General features: G+C 40.0%; 1 protein-coding gene across 4 annotated transcripts in view; it reads right to left on the bottom strand.

Moving 5' to 3' along the window:
• Window positions 1–15601: 15601 nt before the first annotated feature.
• The window catches only part of cbfb (core-binding factor subunit beta), a 31064-nt gene continuing 27037 nt past the window's right edge, over window positions 15602–19628 (bottom strand). The window contains exon 6 of one of the 4 annotated variants that reach the window (XM_082539399.1): window positions 15602–19220. In XM_082539399.1, coding sequence (XP_082395525.1) covers window positions 19149–19220 — 72 coding nt within the window. In that variant the 3' untranslated portion in view covers window positions 15602–19148. The remainder of the gene's footprint in view (window positions 19221–19628) is intronic. The other 3 variants (XM_082539400.1, XM_082539402.1, XM_082539401.1) reach the window with 3 other exon arrangements.

The following is a 19628-nucleotide window of genomic DNA, read 5'->3' as shown; positions in this document are numbered from 1 at the left end:
TGACGTCATGGTCAGGTGACAGCTAGAGACGTTTTAAGTTCTCTCCTGCTTCCAAGAAGATATCGTCTCTCTCCCATATATAATATCTTATTGAAACCGATATGTTCCAGATATCAAGTGGAAGACAGTCTGGATGGTCCCCCATAAATACTTGATTGTAAATAAGGTGAAAGAAGTCTCATATAAAATTCTACATAAATGTTATCCAGCCAGTCACTTCATGGTAAAATTTAAAAGGGACATTAATACTAATTGTACTTTCTGTGGGGATCATCCAGAAACTGTGACACATCTTTTTTGGTACTGTTCTTCTACACAGAGATTCTGGAAGGAATTTAGCAGCTTTGTTATTGTCCATATTTTAAGGGAGTTTTCTTTACGATGGGAAAATGTTTTATTCTGTTTCTTTAAGTTTCCCAAGAAGTATGATAAATGTTTTTTATGATAAATTTGTTAATACTTTTAGCTAAATTTTTTATCCATAAATGTAAGTTTACTAACAAAACACCATGTTTCTGTCATTATTTTAAGGATGTGAAAATGTACATACAATCAATATCAGACTCCACCAACAAAAAGGCTCTCAAAACAATGTATGTATGTGAATTTTTGCGTGTATTCTTATAATTGTTACCTTTTTCTTTTACCCTTGGCTTTGTGTGTTCATGTTCTGTTGTTTTGTATACTTCATCTGTTCGTATGTTGTATACTCATTGTTTGTTAAATAAAGTTTAAAAAAAAACTCTCCTGCAAGTTTTTCAAAAGTTAGTGATGGTAAATTTGATTCTTTTTACTGAATCGAGTTTGAATAGTCACTCACCAAAGTGAATCGGGTTTCTTGAGTCATTTGAGTCACTGAGTCAGTTGACCAGAGAGTGGAAAAAATGTACATTTTCACTCAAACTTAATTTGTTTCTCTTTTCATGTAAATCCTACTGCTAAGATGAGTGATTGAAAAAGAAAAACAACTATTTTTATAGAGCAAAAAAGAGCAAAAAAAAGTTTTCTAAAGAGAACATTTATTTTATTTATTTTTATGTTATTTTATTAGTTTTTTCCTCAAATGTGTCAAATATATATTTTCTCATCTAAATGTCCGCTGAGCTGTGTGCCCCGGGTCGGTAATGCTCCTTGACATTGGTTGCCAACCAAGAAGAAGAAGAAGAAGCTGTGAGCCAGGAGGGAGGGGGTGAGATTCGTTCATGCTACGATTCAGCACAGGATGGGAGTAACTCAGATGTGCTGTTAGCATGTTAGCAGAGCGATGCTAGTGTGAACTGAGGAGCTATTGTCTTGATGTGAGCTTTCTACAGTGAGTCAGTTGGGCTTGTGAATCATGATTCAGAGTCAGTAAAGTGATTCTTGAGTATTGAACGATTCGTGCACCACTATCAAAAGTGGATAAAAGCACAAACATTCGTTTGTTTGTCCCTCCAGAGCTGTGAATGTTTTGTTTTTTTAATCCTATCAGCCACTTGAATTTAAACAATTTTCACATTTTTAAAATATACCAGAACTAAACTAAGCAACATTTAACACTCTTCTGATGCTCATGTTCCCCGTAGATGCTACATTTGAAAGCTAGTGGTCTACTCAGAACAAAGAGGAAATAAAGTTGGTGCAAGTTTTCATCCAGCTTCTTCTTTATTTTCAAGGAGTAAAACCCTGAAAATGAATGCATACTGTGCCTTTATGAGACAATCATGTGCTAAATTATTACAGTTTTTTTAAGAAACTGACCAACTCTAACTTCAAACTTTCCTAAATGCTTTAACTGGTCAGCAAAGTGTAGCCATGTCATTTTTCAGAATCAGAATCAGCATACTTTATTAATCATAAATTACATTTATTTAATCATATTATAATAATAAGATAATAAGATGACTGAGAACCTTCACAGACAATAACATGATTTGACTTAACCTCCTAGGACCTGGCGTTCACATATGTGGACATCACATTTTGGGTTGTTTAGACCAAAATACTCAATTTTGCTCTACAAGAGCCTGGTATCCGCATACGAAGACATTATACTGCTACTGTTCTATCGAAATTTTAAACGAATATCCTCATATGAATAAAAGAAAATTCTGATAATTCTTTGTTTTTACATTCATCAGGTCCCAATCTGCCCAAATATCAAAGAGAAATTAAAAATGCATGCTGTGGAAGAGTTCAGATCTTAGGAGGTTAAAGCTCTTTATTTTTAAAATAATTTTATACTTCCCCTCCGTGGATTGCAAACGTATTGTGATGGAGGAGTTTGTGTGTCCCAGGATCCTAGGGGCTATGTTGCCAGGAGCAAAATCCACAGATGGGCTTTCCCAAGGCTGTGGTTCAGTGGCAAGATGAAGAGGGATTCAAAAACCCCTATGGGGCGAGGCACTTCAACAGTCATGTGGGCAGCAAGAGAGAGCTGGGGAAACGGGAACGGGAGAAATGGTGTCAAACTGAAGAGAGGAGCCAAACTTTCAACTGATCACAGCCTGATGATGAGTGGTCCAAAAAGCTTCCATTGTGGTGGTCTCAGAATCTAATCGCTGCTTTTTGTGGATGATGTGGCTTTGTCATGTGAAGGCCTCCAGTTCACACCAGAGGATTCACAGCCAAGTGTGAAGCATCAGGACTGAGAATTAGCACCCCTAAGTCTGAGGCCATGGTTCTCAGCTGGAAAAGGGCAGAATGCCCCAAGCGGAGGGATCTCGTTCACAAATGAGGTGAGGGGCAGCGGGAAATTGGCAGATGGATTGGGACCCTGCAGTGCCAATTTACCAATTGATCCATGTTTCTAGTCTCATCTATGGTTATAGAATTTGGGTAGTGACTAAAAGAATGAAAAATTAGCTTTTTTTGAAGTGTTGCTGATCTCTCCCTTAGAGACAGGGTGAGTAGTTTATAGCCTTTTTCCATTAGTACCTACTCAGGTTGGCTCGGCACGGCTCGACATGGTTTTTAGGATTTTCCATTAGGTGACAGTACCTGGTACCAGTTACTTCTTTAGTACCTACTTGACTGGTTTTCCAAGTGAACTGAAAATGTGATATCAACATGCCACTGATTGGCTAATTAGTGGCATCACTTGCACTGTAAAAAAAATCCAAAAGTACAGTACAATCTACAGTATAAATGTAAAGGAATTTTCCGTATTAGTCATTTACAGGTATTTTTCTGAATTTCTCAACTACTGCAATGCATTTTGGGAAAAAGAACCCCAAAAGGAGGGAAAAGTCAGAGTAAGAGCAGCCATTACACTTCTTTTAGACTTCATCTGGATTTTGGACTCTGGAGTTGGAGAAACTGCCTTCACATTTCTGTGGTAAATATTTAAACTCATATGTTCTTTTATTAAAATAATGTTTTTCAAAAGACTCCTTGTTTTTATTTAGAAAGAATTGTTAATTTATTTGTTAACTGGTTTCTGCTGTCTCCAGACAAGTCAGGAACATTTTGCTGACTCATTTTTAAAATAATCGTTGTTTAAGTTTAACATGACTTAAGCTTTATTAAGTCAAACACAGAAAAGTGAGAACTTCATGGTTCTACTAATGTACAGAGAGGAAGAAATTATTTTAGGATTCTAATAAGTACTATATCACCTGTGTTTTACAATTGGCTCTACTGTACACTTTAAAGGGTTTCAGGCAAAGTTACACTTACCCTAGTTTGTCTCAGACCTTCCTGGCTGACGCTAACAAATGCTAATGTTAGCCTCTGTTTTGGGCTGCTAAAGTAAAGAGTTTTAGCTAGCTGACCAGCATAGATTAATTTGGTGGTTAACAGACTGTAGTGGTAAAATTATTGAAAGTATAGTTTCACCTCAGCACATTTACAATTATGTCTATTTTGTAGCACATAAAAATGTTTAGTTAATATTTGCAGACAGACACATTTCCCCTGTAACTGTGTTTTTACTCCAACATATACTAATAATTATTACTAAAAAAATTCAATAATAAATCAATAATAACTATATCTTGACTGAAGTATATTGTAAGCGCAATGCTGGTGTGCAGGAGCTTTATGTCTTTTGGGGGATGCTGACATATTATAAACTGTTATGTCTATATCAAGCTTTTAGCCAAATATAAGCAGAGATATTTGTATCTTTCTTAAAAATTCAGATCCTTAGAGATTTTTTGAGAAATGCATCAAGAGCTACTTGCTTCACTACTTGAAGCACTCTAAATCCTGCAGTGTAAAAATATCACTTATTTCACCTGTGATCACACACTTTGGTTTTCCAGTGCAGAGCAATGAAAAGGAAAGACTTCCCCCAGTGAAAAAAAGATGAAGATACAAGGTGGTGATGATCCAGAGCAGCTGGTCTCAGGAAATGAAGAAAAACCCTGATCACCTTCTCTACAAACACAAGGTGAGTTCAATGTTGTGGTTGATTTAGTTTTTCAAGGTATTTATGTCACTTTGATTATAAACTGCATATGTTGCAACAGAATGCTGCTATGTGTATGCAATTCCACGTGAATTATTATTCTTTGTAGGGCTGTGTGATATGTCATCCCAATATAAGACGTATCTCTCCTGATAACGATATATATCACAAAATAGTGCCATTTCTGTAAATTCTATGAATCTCGGGCAACTCAACTTGTGTGAAGTGTTTCCAGCTGGGCGTCGTGTACCTGGAGTCGAGTGTTTTGACCGATGCATGAAACTATACACTTTTAGACATGAGTTTAAACGGCCGCCATTCTTTGTGAGTATTTATTACACGGCGTGCTGCGAGGAAAAGCCTGTTCTAACGTTTGAGTCTAAGGTTTATTTTGAGCACCTGATGACTCTTTTTTTGCTTTTCATTCGTAAACTCTCTTGAAACTCTTTCATGTGATTCTTGTGTAGGTGGTTAAAGAGGTTTGTCATGTTTGAGTGGTGGTGGGGACCAGTTTGTGGCATAATTTGCATAGTACAGTTTTCTGGGGCGTGTCAAACTTTTCATAACCAAACCATGTCCATGCTACAGAGGTAGCCCCTCGTTTAGCAATAAGGCCCTCGATTTGTTTTGACTGGTCCTTCAGTTTGGAGCTAGCTGGTTCTGCCTCATCCTCGCTGGTCATGCTGGTATTCTCTGTGCCTGCATCCGCGTGGTGACTGTAAGCGCCATTTATAGTTACTTGATGTTTTTATTTTTTATTATTGAAAAGTCTCAACAGGATCTTGAGCTTTATTGTGAAAGGTTTATGTAGAAAATAAACAAGCGGACGGCGGAGCCACACGATGGTTTTACTGTCATTGTTGGTAACGATAGTATGCATAGAAACAGTCGCTTGTCCGTCCATAGTCTGGTTATTTTAAGTATAAGAGAAGGAGAGAACTTTAAGAAAGTAATATAGCCACTACAGTGACCATCACAACCATGAAAAAATATTGCTGTAAACAGTTTATTTTGCAACAAACGATAGGGTATAATATGAAACGATAGACATTTTAAGGTAAAAAAAAGAATAAATATACAAACTTTTTAAAAATATCTTTTTGTTCCTCTTTTTTTCCTCAGAATAAATTGCGACTAGTCTCAATGACTGAGATGGAGGAGCAACACAGTGACACGTTAACCCCGACTGCTGCAGTTCCTGTATGAACTGAGCAACTCTGAAAATCCAAGGAAAAGCTGAGTGTACTTTATTTAAAGCTCAGCTGGGCAGATTCTTAATCATTAAGGGCAGATTCTTAATCATTAAACTATCTATACTTGATAAAAAGCTGTGTATTGCAAGTGTATATGGTCCAAATGTTGATGATCCCTCATTCTTTCACGGTTTTTTCAGTGCACTCTCTGAACACTTAGATGGCACACTTGTTCTTGGAGGCGACCTCAACCTTGGACTAAATGAAGACATGGATAGGCTCAATACAGCAGGAACTCGGCGTAATTGGCAGTCCACAAATATAATCAAACAGTATATGAGCGACTTGCATGGCGCTCCCTTCACCCCACCAGTAAGGAATATACTTTTTTCTCGCATGTCCATCACTCCTACTCTCGTCTGGATTATTTTTTGGTCAGCAGCTCACTGCTGAACGACATTTCAGACACTGAGATTCACCCTATAGCTGTCAGCGATCATGCTCCTGTATCTTTAACACTAATGCACAAGAATAATACTACGTCAAGAAAAAACTGGAGATTTAATATATCACTACTTAAAGATGAAGACTTTATTAAATATTTTTAAAAAGAGTGGACTTCATATTTGAACTATAATGACACTCCCGAAACATCAGCTTCTGTTCTATGGGAAGCAGGGAAAGCTGTGATGAGAGGTAAAATAATTTCTTTCTCATCACATAAAAAGAAAAAAGAAAACAAAAATATTCAGGAATTAGAAAAAAACATCAAATCACTAGAAGAAGCCTACGCGTCCCACCAAGATCAGGAAACATTGAACAAAATACGCAAAACAAAACTAGAATTAAATGAGATAATTGATAAAAAAACAAAATTCTTAGTACAAAGACTACGCCTACAAAATTATGAACATGGTAATAAATCCGGTCAATTTCTAGCAAACCAGCTAAAAATAAATAAAGAAAAAACAACTATATGTGCTGTTCAAGATTCATCTGGGAACACAATATATGACCCGATACAAATAAACAACATTTTCAGGGATTTCTATAAAACGTTGTATTCACCACAAATAAACCCATCTAAAAAAGAAATTGATCAGTTTTTGGACAACATAACTCTTCCAAAATTATTGGACACTCAAGCAATGGCACTGGATTCACCACTGACACCAGGTGAACTCCAGGAAGCCCTGATAAGTATGCACAATAATAAGGCTCCAGGTCCAGATGGCTTTCCTGCAGAATTCTACAAAGAATTCTGGTCGATTCTAGCACCAGTTTTCTACAGAACATTGTTGGAAATTAAAGAAAAGGGCAGACTTCCATCAAATATGAATTCTGCAAACATTAATCTCCTGCTAAAACCAGGCAAAGACCCTGTATATCCCTCAAGCTATCGTCCAATATCCCTTATAAATGTAGACCTTAAAATAATCTGCAAAGCTCTCTCAAAGAGACTGGAGAAAATAACCCCCCTCTTAATTCATCCTGACCAAACTGGTTTCATAAAAGGTAGGCACTCATCAACAAATACACGTAGATTACTTAATTTGATAGACTACTCATACAGTAAAAACCTTGAAACTACAATATTCTCTTTAGACGCAGAAAAAGCATTTGACAGAGTTAACTGGAAATTTCTATTTGCAACTTTACACAAATTTGGTTTTGGATCCTCTTTCATAAACTGGTTAAAAATATTATATAATTCCCCAACAGCTTGTGTTAGAACAAATGACCAGACATCCTCCAGCTTCTGTCTCTTGAGGGGCACCAGGCAGGGATGCCCACTCTCCCCTTCACTATTTGCAATTTTTATTGAACCACTAGCAGCAGCAATTAGACAGAATTCAGTAATTAAGGGCATAAAATGCAAGAACGTGGAACATAAAATCAGCCTTTATGCGGATGATGTGTTACTCTTTCTCCAAAATTCACAAACCAATATCTCTGGGGTGATTGAACTGATAAACTCTTTTGCAAGAATATCAGATTACTCAATTAACTGGTCAAAATCTACAGTCCTACCGATTAATTGCTCCTTCCATAATTCCTCTTCTACACCACTGCAATCAGGAAATATAAAATATTTAGGTATTAATGTTTCTCCCAAGCTTGCAGATCTAACTAAATTAAACCATATCCCACTTTTAAAGAAGGTAGAAGATGATCTGGCTAGATGGAAATGTCTACCCATATCACTCATGGGAAGGGTTGCCGCTATAAAAATGATGGTCTTACCAAAAATAAATTATTTATTCTCAATGATCCCAACTAAACCGCCACAAGATTGGTTCAGATCTCTAGATTCATGTATGTCCAAATTCCTTTGGAAAAATAAACCCCCACGTATAAGCTTAAAAACACTACAAAAGACCAAGGATAAAGGAGGACTAGAACTGCCTAACTTTCAGCACTACTTCTTAGCCAACAGGCTTCAGTTTATCTCAGGATGGCTAAAACACACCCTCTTAGATGAACCTTGGCTAGATGTAGAACAAGCACTTTGCAATAATCTAGAGATCTCAGACCTACCATTTATCAGCTCAAACATCCAACGACATGAATGCTTTAAAAGCATCAGCATCAGCTCTTCTCTGACAGCATGGTGGGAGTTTCTAAAATTGACGGCGTCTTCATTAATCCCATGCAAACGTACACCTATCTGGAACAACCCTGACATATTACAAAACAATAATATGATAAACTTTTCAGATTGGAGTGGTAAAGGAATCAAATATTTAGAACATATACTAGAAGGAACAGAATTTATTTCATTTGACGGACTAGTTACACAATATGGGATCAACAAGAAAAGATTTTTAGAATATCAACAAATTAAATCCATAGTAAAAAAGAAATTTAAACCGGGTCAAGTTGAACTACAAACACCACCAAGTGTGGTTCAATTTCTTACTCTTAAACCCCCCAAATTACTATCCAAAATATACAGAATGCTTTCTAAAACAGATGAATCAATATCACTTCCTATTGCAAAATGGGAAGCGGATTTATCAGTTAACTTAGACCAAAACTTCTGGTCTCAGATTTGCTTAAAAACCTTTCATCTAATTAGAAATCCCAGTCTTCAATTAATTCAATACAAAATATTACATAGAGTGCACTATACAGGTCATCGGATGCTCAAGATGGGCTTTACGTCTACCAACAACTGCTCACACTGCCAAACCAATTCACCGGACAATTACACCAACGCTCTTTGGTTCTGTCCACCAGTTCAGAAGTTTTGGCGCGAGATATGTGAAGACTTATCGAAGTGTCTGAAATGTAACATTCCAACTTCCCCCTTAGTGTGTTTGTTGGGCAGCTTAGATAATGTCACTACAGAAAAGAATATAGCCCATATGATCTTCACTGCCCTATGCATAGCCAAGAAAACAGTCCTCATGAACTGGAAAAATAAAAATAATCTTAATTCTAACCAATATAGAAATTATCTATTAGATTACATTAGTCTTGATACAGCCTCTGCCACCACATCAGATCAATTGCTCTGGGCTCCTTTGATCAGCTCCATCACCTAGTGGGGGTGGGGGGTCATAGTTAGGTCCCGCCTTCACTGTTGTGATTGGTGTGGGGGTAGGGACAGGCTTAGGGCGTCGGGGGGTTCCCCGGAGGCATCTTCCTTGGGGGGCTCAACCCGGGGTAGCGGTCATGTCCGGTTAGGGGCTCTGTTGGCTCTCCGGTGACTGTTTCCTCGCGGCTGCGTGCAGCGGGGCTAGGGGAGGGTCTGTGCTGACGGACGTGGGTTACTGACCTGGTAGCCTGGCTGCCCCTGGGTGGGTCCGGGATGGGCGTGAGGTTCTGGGGGCGCTCCGTCTCTGGGCTGGGACCCGGACCGGGCCTCCGGGGCTTGGGTCCTGGTTGGTGTGTTGCCGGGGTTGTGGGCGGGTGGGTGCATGGGGGCCCAGCCCTGGAGCAGGGTGCCGCCGGTGCGTCGAGCCACCTGGGGGGCTCTTCAACTGGTGGGGGAGATTGTCACATCTTGCAGGAGCTTTCCTCTCCTCAGGAGCTGCCTCTGCAGGAGGGGGAGATACAGGAGAGGTGGAGGAAGATCTCAGCCTGGGTGTTTATTGTCTTATGTAGTCTGGAAGATGAGTGGATGGTGGGGTGGGTGCAGTTTTCTCTGTGGTGGGGTTGGGTGGACTGTCCCGGGCTCTGTGGGGCCGGGCGGCGCTGCTGCACTGGGCCCGGTCTGGATGGGCCTGGGCCCCCTTTCCCTGGCGGGTCGCGGAGTATGGGGGTGCCTACTGGGGTCAGCGGGGGAGCTGGCCCCAGGGAGGGGTCACTTGCCCCTCCCTTCCTTCCCTCCCCATCTCCAGCTGCCTCCCTCTTCCCGCTCCACCACAACCACCCACACATGCAGGGCCTTGGAGTAGGGGTATGTCACCAGGGTGCAGAGGAGGCTACCCCCCCCTCTGTCCCCTTCTGGCTGCCTCTGCCTCAATTTTATCCCACAACTTAGACATTCACATTACTCACACTCTCATTACACATACATATAGGATCTTGGGGGTGGGCACGATACACGGAGTCCAAAGTACCATCAGGGTGTACACCCGACCCCTGGCATCGTTGCCCACCTCTCAATTTTAAATACACGTAGACATTGAGGGCTAGCAGGAGGGACCATGCGCTTACCTGCTGCTCTCTGGCAGGTAGCTCCATGCCCTCCTGGGTTTTAAATGCACCTTAGAACACACATGCATCAACACTACAATGAGCGGGTGGAGGGAGGTTTGGAGTCTTCTCTCACCCCCATTCTCTGCGACCTGCTGGAGCGGGGGGGCTAGGAGGAGGAGTTGGCCGTCCGACTGCGGTCTGGAGTGTGGGGCCTCCCTGCTGCTGCGGAGTCGGGGCGGTCTGCCTCCCCCCACCGCAGGGAAAAGGGAAACACCACCTGGGTCTGGGTGCAGTTCCCCCCTCCAGGGGCGGGGGCACCTAGACCCGGTTTGTAGAGTACGCTTGGGGAGTGTGATCGTGTGTACAGCGTCTCTTTATGTCTGTCTCCACGTTGGTTGAGTGTGGAGTAAGTGCATATGAGAGCATGAGGGTGGGAATGGATGTTTGTGTCTGTGTGTGCCTGTATGTCTGTGTCTATATGTCAGGTTGGGTGTCAGGCGCCACCTCTCTGGGGACATCTCAGGCCCTCCAAGGTTTGGAGGCCTATCTCCCCCTACCACCACTTTCCCTGCCAGTGGCGGACCCCCTCAGACATCGGTGCGTTGGTGGTTCTTTGTGTCCGGGGATGGGCGTCCAGGTACACACCGGCTCACTCCTTGGCGGCCGCTTATTGGGGCCTGGAGCCTGGGGCTCGCTCGGGCCACTTCGGAGGTGGGGTGCCCCCGGCCTCTCGGCCTGGGGCTCGGTCACTCAGGCGCAGCTGGCTGCCGGCGGAGCTCACGGGCGCGTCACTGCAACTCCCCCTGGCTTCTGCTCCGCGGCTGCTGAGTGAGCCCTCATCTGGGACTCTCCTCAGCTCTTTCCGGGACAGTGGCGCCCCTCTGTTGGTCTTCCTTGGTCTCTTGTGTTCTGGGGGCCTCTGGATGTCTGGAGTTTTGATCTCCTCCATACCTGCTTCATGCCCTGGAGGACGGGGCTGTGGCCCCCCCACACTCTCTAGCAGATTATTACATGAAGGAACCTTTTAAAAAAACAAAAAACAAGCGCGTCCATGCTCACAGGTGTACACACGGGTGATCACACCCACAAACTACACCCTTTTTGGCTCCTACCTCAAAGCACACTGTGTTCTGTTGATCTTATGTGCTGCACAATAATGTTTAACATTTAGTATTTACTGTCATATTCCCATATATCATTGTGATGTTGTTTATTCTATTACTCTTGTTCTCTTCTGCTTGTTTTCTTTTTTCTTTCTCAGCAGGTGATCCAGGTGATTGATATATGCATTTTTTTTCTCTGCCCGTTCTGTTGGTTTTTGTCTTTTGCCCTTCTCCCCCGTCCCTCTTCTCAGCTGTTTCTCTTTCCCTCTTTCTTTCTCCCCTTCTTTCCCCCAGTCAAGTCTGTCCCGTATTCAGTAAGTGAAAATAAAATAAACAATAAAAGGTGAATCAAATGGACCATTACGGCAAGGCTGGGATGGTCAATTTGGTAAAGTAAATCCGTTGGGCATCTTTCTTTGCCTTTAGACAACAATTCTGATGCAAAAGAGCCAAACGGGACAGGCAAAAAAGAAAAAAAAAAAAAAAAAAAAAAAGCTCAGCTGGAACTTGATGAACTAACCTGCAGGCTGCATTCAGGGCTTTGTCACACTGGTATATGAAGCGTGGTACCAAGAGAAATTGTGCACACATAACATGTCACTTTATGCTTGCTCTTCTCCAGCTTCTGGTGTCACTTTGCAGTCATTTGTTTTATTATTGTCTTATTTGATGCAATTTAGGTTCTGTGCGTACAAGCAGAGGTTTTTGCTTGGGAAGTAACCGTGACCTCGTTTTCAGAGCCTTGTCTAACATTTAATTGTCATGAAATATGACTTTTTCCTCTACTTAAACAGCTAAGAGCATTTGAACTCAGTGGAGAAAAAGGTGTGCATTAAGGATTTTGAACTATGATGTTTAAGTGTTGTCACTGCTGAAGATTCGTGGACACAGATCCTTATTCACTACGCTGCTGTTTACAGTTTAACTCTTCATCAGGAAAAGCACTTCTACTTGTACTTTGCTCCTCACTGTCTTTGAAAAGCAAGAGCTGTCAAAACAATTCCAGTAAATGCACTTTTATCTTTAAGTTTGGAACAGTAATCTGTCTTAATCTATTTTGTGTTTTAGTTTTCATATGGGGAAAAGTCCTGTGGTTATCCATCCGTCCTGTTCTAATAAACCCAAATTTCAGGAACACCTTTAGATCTGTTCAGTTTTATTCATGTGGCACCACTTAAACAGTCAACAAATTTTGATTCAAAGTATGTCATGTTGTAAGGTAAAGACCCCAAAGAGTTAATCTCGGACAAATGTTCACACAAATGTGTTTGGCTATAACTGACTACATGTGTATACTCAGTGTTGGGGAGTAACGGAGTACATGTACATACATACATGACGCTCTCTCTGCGACTGTGTGTTTCCTGGTGAGAGAGCGCCTTTTTGTTGTTGTGCTAAGCTAACAGGCAGAATGCTACAGGCATTGCCCTAAAGCAGGGGTGCTCAATACGTCGATCGCGATCGACCAGTCGATCGCAAAGGTAATATTGGTAGATCACATGGCATTAAAAAAAATAGATGCCAGCCTATCATCCATCCCGTCACTTGATTGATACAGGGAAGCCAGTCAGATGACAGCAGATTTTTTCTGACGCTTAGGTCGCTGCGCATGCGCAAACAGCGGCGCGAAGTGTAGTAAAACTGACAAGCTAGTCAGCGAGTTAACTCCAATTTTTAGCTCTCGGTTTTTTCTCTTAAACCTGGCCGTCAGCAGCTACTGTCCGGACTATGCATCCCTGGCTGATTCAATTCAGTGCAAGTCATCAGAGTAAACTCAGGTAATGACAAAAAATTTACATAGTTAATTGTGTTGTGAAATATTGGATATTGCGGTTAGACTTTAACTGAACAAACACACACATCCACACATGTGCAATAACACTAAGTGCAATAATCTTTTCTGGCATCGTTGTATTTTTACTCAGTTGTATATAGCATTCGTATTCTATTTTTATCTTATTGTATATTTTTATTCTATTTTATTCTACTGTATATAGTATATTATTTTATTCTATTCTGTACAGCTGTGTACTGTATTTATTCTTATTGTATTCTAATTTTTGCGTCATAACTTTTGCACTGTCCACTTCCTGCTGTGACAAAACAAATTTCCCACGTGTGGGACTAATAAAGGTTATCTTATCTTATCTTATCTTATGCATGTATATACATTGTAGATATAAAGAATCCTCAATATATTTATAAATAAGTATATGTTTTGGATTTTTGTAGTGGGTAGATCATTTTGACTTGGTCATTTTATAAGTAGCTCACATGCGGAAAAAGTGTGAGCACCCCTGCCCTAAAGCATGCAGCCTGATGAGCAGTGTAGTCCGTGCTGCAGGGAGAATGGACTGCTATACCTGTTATGTGTCTGTGAGCGCGAGGAGGGAGAGAAAGGAAAATTACGAGTTGTCACCGATCAGAAACGGGAGCTGGAAGCATGTAAATATAATAATAACCACTGCAGCCAAGAAGAGAGCCTGACGAGCCCAGCTGTAAGTAAGCTATTAAGACTCGACTGTACACCGTGTTCGTGTTTTCCTCCAAAAACAACAAGTTCCGTTGGAGCAGCCTTTCAACGCCTCTCTCTGTCTCTCACTAGCAAAGTCGACCCAGACAACAAAGTAAAGCTATTTTTCAGCTACGAGCCCGACACGAACCCGACGTATTAGCCAGAGGTCCCTTTACTACGGTTCGGAGCCGCGGACCTTCAGTAATACTAATAAATCACACAGCAATAGTACATTCATGTAGCTGTAAACAGCATGATAATATATTAAGTAATCCAAAGCTGAATGAATGTATGTAAACACATTTACATGAGGGCAAACAGATTTCAAGGAAATAAAAATGCTCAAATTTGAAAGCTTGTGAGTTACTTTGCTCATGTATCAGCTGTTTAGTGTTTTATGACGAGATGGATTCTGTTGTTCTATCTTAGTATAGTTTTTGAGTTGAGGAGGATAAAAGAGTATCTAACATTAATTGTACCAATGTTGTTGTGTACTAAGCACAGATTAATTTAAAAAGTTTTAATTTATGAATTTTTGAGCACATGGTGCACTTGGTTGTAATTGCATAAAAATGTACGTGTAAGGATATAAAAACCATATTTAATGAGTTACAGTGAAAAGAAGTGCTATGAAATAGTAATATAAACAGAAATTTCAATTTTTCTATGAATGGAAAATATCAGTTAATGATACAGAAAATATACTGTGAACGGAATTTTCTGTTTTATAGCTGAAGGAAACGTCCGTAAATAGTACAGAGAGTATACTGTAAATCTACAGAATTTTCCGTTTTATCATTTACAGAAAACTCCGTCAAACCTCCGTAAAACCCCCCAAAATGTACTGGCAGAAAATTACGAGGACATTTTTTGTCTTTCTATGGATTTTTTTCTCCTTCAAGAAATTCAAAACGGCCCCACAGACATTAGTGTAATGGAAAACAGGTCATGCCGAGTCTGACCGCCTCGAGTCGCATTAAGCCGATCTGAGCAGGTACTAATGGAAAAAAGGCTTCAGTAACTCAGGAGGGGCACAGTGTAGAGCTGTAACTTCTCCCCATTGAAGGGAGCTAGCTGAAGTGGTTTAGGCATCTTACTAAGATGCCTCCTGGGTGAGGTGTTCCAGCGATGTCCAACCAGGAAGATGTTCTAGGGCAGATCCACACAGTAGAGAGATTACAGCCCTTTTAATCAAAGTTTCCGACATTTTGTTTCAAAAGGAATAAATGCAAAAAAGATGCACAACTTGTCACAAAACTAATTTAAGGTTAAACTCCGTAATTCCTTTTATACTGTCTTGGCTAATTGGGATATTATTAATATTATTAGTAATAACTGTGTTTTTGCACTGTGCTAAGTGTGGAGTGAAAAGGTCCTACTTTAGTTTATTTTACAAGGTAATCTGACTGCTCATGGTAAAGGAGACCCAACCAATCACAGCAGATGGCCCCGCCCCTCCCTTAGCCTGGTTCTGTTGGAGGTTTCTTCCTGTTAAAAGGGAGTTTTTCCTTCCCACTGTCGCCAAAGTGCTTGCTCATAGGGGGTCATGTGATTGTTGGGTTTTTCTCTGTCTGTATTATTGTAGGGTCGACCTTAGTGCCTTGACTGCTGTCATGATTTGGCGCTGTGTAAATAAAATTGATTTGAATTGGATATACATATATAGTCTAGGGAAAAACTGACATGCCAGTTTCATTGATTCAAAGACATTCAACTGCTATATTTAGTTTGAAAAAAAGACATAAACAAATCAAAGAATTAATACAGGTTTATTCTGAAAAACATCCAACATTTTAAATTGAGTATCTCATATTTTCTTTGGGAGGACAAGCTCAACCCTAAAAGAGAGGGAAACATAGACCACAAGCAGGCAGGAGAAACTGAAAGTATGCCCAAGCTGTTAAATATCACAGAGCTGTTGTAAGTATAAATAAGTTAAACACTTAAGAACATAAACAGTTTAGGTAAAAAAAAAAAAGAAGAAGAAGAAGAAAAAATGTTTTATGGTTTGCCTTAATGCCTGCATTAAGAAAACTGAGGGATGGACTCCACCTGAGGCGTGCTTATAATTTGATGAGGGCTGCATGTTCACTAAATACAACCTAAATCTTTGACTTGGTTATGAAGTTCCAGTCTTATCTGGCTAATTTTTCTTTACCTGAGGACGCTGTTAAAATCCATAGATATATAATTTCAGATTTGACCATGTGGAAGAAATCCCACATTTATCACAGAATGCTTTATCCAAATTTGGTACACATGCTATCAATTTACAAAAACACAACCTAGTTGAAAATGCCTCATACCATTCTGCTTTTAACACCTACTTCTTACCCCTTCATTGTGCTGTACCGGTTCATTAATGGTTCATTAATGCTCAATTTCCACCAAAAAATGGTGAAAATGCCATTTTTACCATCACTGACACTGAATGAAATCAAATTCCTTAATCCTGAAAATTTCAAGACTGGCTACAGCCCCATTAAAACCTCAGCTAGCATTCATGTAAAAGTATGAAAACTTCAAACCAGCATCACTTTAACCCCATCTTATGGTATAACCTGCTTTATATGCACATTCACTCTGTCCCTTCGTCCACTCACCCTATTCAAAGTCTTCAGTGGCATCTGATTGCTATGTCTCAACTTTTCAACATAACACCGAGCTAAACCCAGACAACATAATCCACCACTTATCCCACTGAAGGTAACCTCAGACAGATCATATATTTTCCACGTTCTTGAACTTATCAAGCACTGAGTCACAAGGCCAGCTGACTTTGGAGGGTATGAGGAGACTAAGGTAAGCATTTCTCTGTGCTCTCAATATTCTCCAATGGGGGAGAGAAGACAAAAAAACCTTAGGTTAACGTTATTAAATCCTTTCATGTATATCTGAAAACCAGAATGTATTATTTTGTTTTACCTGAAGCAAGGGGAAACAGAGGATGGACTCTCTGTGAAGTTTTGGTTAAAAATGAGTCCTTCATCATTTTAAGTTAAGGCATCATTTGGATCCCGAGGCCTTAACTTAAAAATAACGTACGACTTCCTCAAGTCTCTTTTCGTTGTTTGAGTTTAAGTTTTTGTTCTTTTTATTTTAATTTAAACTATCATTTCTTAGCAACAACATTACTTCAAAACATCATGTAAAATGTTACAAACTCGTGGCTTTCAATGTACAAAAAGAAGAGTTTTCTAATTTTATGTCAATCTTGACACAACTGCTAACAATGAGAAGAAAGAAAGGCAGGAACAAAGAGTTTTCTTGGTTATAATAATTATAATGAAAACGTTGACTGTACTAATTTTAAAATACATTGGAAACTGAAATAAACTTTCAGCTGCAAAAAATAAAAAAAATATGTTGCCTGGTAACAGGACATAAGTTAATCCACAGTCAATGTATTTAACCCAGGAAGTGGATTTAAAAAAAAAAAAACTAAAATAAAATAACAACAAATGCAATAAAAATAATAACATTAATAAAAGAACATGTGGAAAATAAATCCATCAAAGTCCTCAAACATCCCAAATTTCTGGACACATTTTGTACTTTTAAACTCTAGAAAAGCACAGCAGCCGCTGCTGCTTCATAAGAAAGCTGAAAGCTGAACAAAAGCGAGTACATATACAGAAGTGAGAAGTAATATAAAAAGTAAACATCATGACTTTCACACAAACAAAAATGATAACAAAACAAACAAAAAACATACCATTTCATCACGCAGTAACAGGACACGGGATGCTAGACTGCATTTAGGTTTTATTGTCCTTTTCTGATAAGGAATATCTGGGTGACAGATCTGGATGGATGGGTTATATAACTGTTATGGATCAGACAGATGCTCACTGTCTGATGAAAACCACATATCTCCAATATATAGAATATATCTTTTATGAACCAAGAGAAGAAGAAAAAATCCCAGATTTCGGAGATACATCTGATTCATTAGACGGCGACCTCTTTTTAAAAAAATCGTTCATACAGGCGACATTTGGTTTGAAAATCTGAAAAGTCCTATGAGGACACAGATCCTTTGTGTGCTCCTGCTGGGGTCCGCAGCAGGAGCACTATGATGACATGGTTTTGAATCACCCTGTTATTCCAAATCGACGCACTGTAACGATTGCTCTGATGATAGACGGGCCACGTGGGGAACAACAACGAGCGTAGGCAGGCCTGTGTTTGGTTTCATGCATCTAAAGAAAGGCCAAGACTGATTGTATCCCAATCAATGAAACCCTTGGAAGACAAAAGACACACGGACTGACCAACCCTCTCCAGAAAAACACAATTTTCCCAGTTGCTTCCAGAGCCACTGATACTGTAGCATATTTGTTGTTGTCTTACCTTCAGATTGTTGCTACATTACCTGTTATTTCACCGTCACAGGTATCTTATGATAGTGATGTTTTCATAGATAATTACCATTACAGTACAGCAAATGCTGTTAAACCCTAGAGCCTGGCAAAATTATCTTAAAAAAAAAAAAAGTAAATGCAAGTAAAGTTTCCCTCTTCTTTTATTCCCCCCTCCCCTCCGCCCCCCCCTCCCCTTTCCAGCAAAGTGAACTTTGGTCTCAGAAAACAGCAGGCTTTAGGACGTGAGCTAGGTATAATAGGGGTAAACAAGGGCATGCTAACAAATATTAAGTGTTACACAACACTGAACAATGCAGAAACCTTTTTTTAAAATTATTTAAATTTTTTCCAACACCTTTGATGCTGGTAAGCTGTGACCTCAGGCCACAACAAACTCTCTTTAACTGCTTCTTTCAGCTTCTGCCCTCCCTCCCCCGTAATGACATTAAAGCCCTCTGACAACCACTCTTGCTCTATTTTAACAGTAATAGTAATAGAAAATACATTTTGGTATGCAAAACTAGCCCTATCCATCGATTTTCTTTCAGACCTGGACAAAAAATATTAAAGCTTTTAAATCTGAATGACATCCGTGAAAGCCGTGTCACATCTACAATATCCTGTAACATTAACTGCTCGTGTTCAACATTTAAATATTCATATAACTACTTTTTGCCCAGGTCCTTTGTGTCCTCGGCCCTTTTTTCGAGGGTTTTTATTCACTTTCAATTCAATCAATTTTCATCTACATTCAAATATTGAAAACAACAAAACGAGTCGCATGTAGAAATGATCACGCGAAACCTTCATCGTTAGAAACAACTGATCTACAACTGCAGTTTCATTCAACTCTTTTTCAGTTGATTGCATTGAAAGTGAATGGACAGCCGGCACGGGTTCTCTACTCTTCCTCCTTGCATAACTTCCTCCTCCTCCTCAGCGCATCTTGTGTTCCATGTCAGCGTTGGCCATGTTTGAGCCAGGGCTGGGGTCCTGCTGTCGTCTGGACTGGTGAGAGAGAGGGATAAAAGGATGGAAGAGGGGGAAAGAGAAGAGCATGTTAAGACGACAGGAGGAAAGAGATGGCAAGGAAGGGATGAGAGAGAAAAAAGACAATAAATTGAGTACAGATTTTCACATGTTAAGAAATGTAAGGATTTCTCCAGTCTGGGGCGAACTTCAAAATAATGCCAATGCCCACAGACTCCCAAATTAAAACAGAAGTAAACATATTTACAGCCTTTCACTACGACCACTGTGAGAGCAAAGTTTTCTTTATAAATCTTCTTTAACACTTAATTAAGGCTTAACGTTAGGAGTTCACCTTCATCGCTGCTAATTCCAGTCACAGAGACGTCTCAGTAAACATTTGTGTTGTTGGTGATTTATGCAATCATCTAATGCAGTGACATGCCA

The sequence above is a fragment of the Aulonocara stuartgranti genome (assembly GCF_965226115.1).
Source record: "Aulonocara stuartgranti genome assembly, chromosome: 7".
In the NCBI taxonomy this organism is placed as follows: Eukaryota; Metazoa; Chordata; class Actinopteri; order Cichliformes; family Cichlidae; genus Aulonocara; species Aulonocara stuartgranti.
The sequence above is the reverse complement of the archived record's forward strand: the minus strand, read 5'-3'. Positions and strand labels throughout refer to the sequence as shown.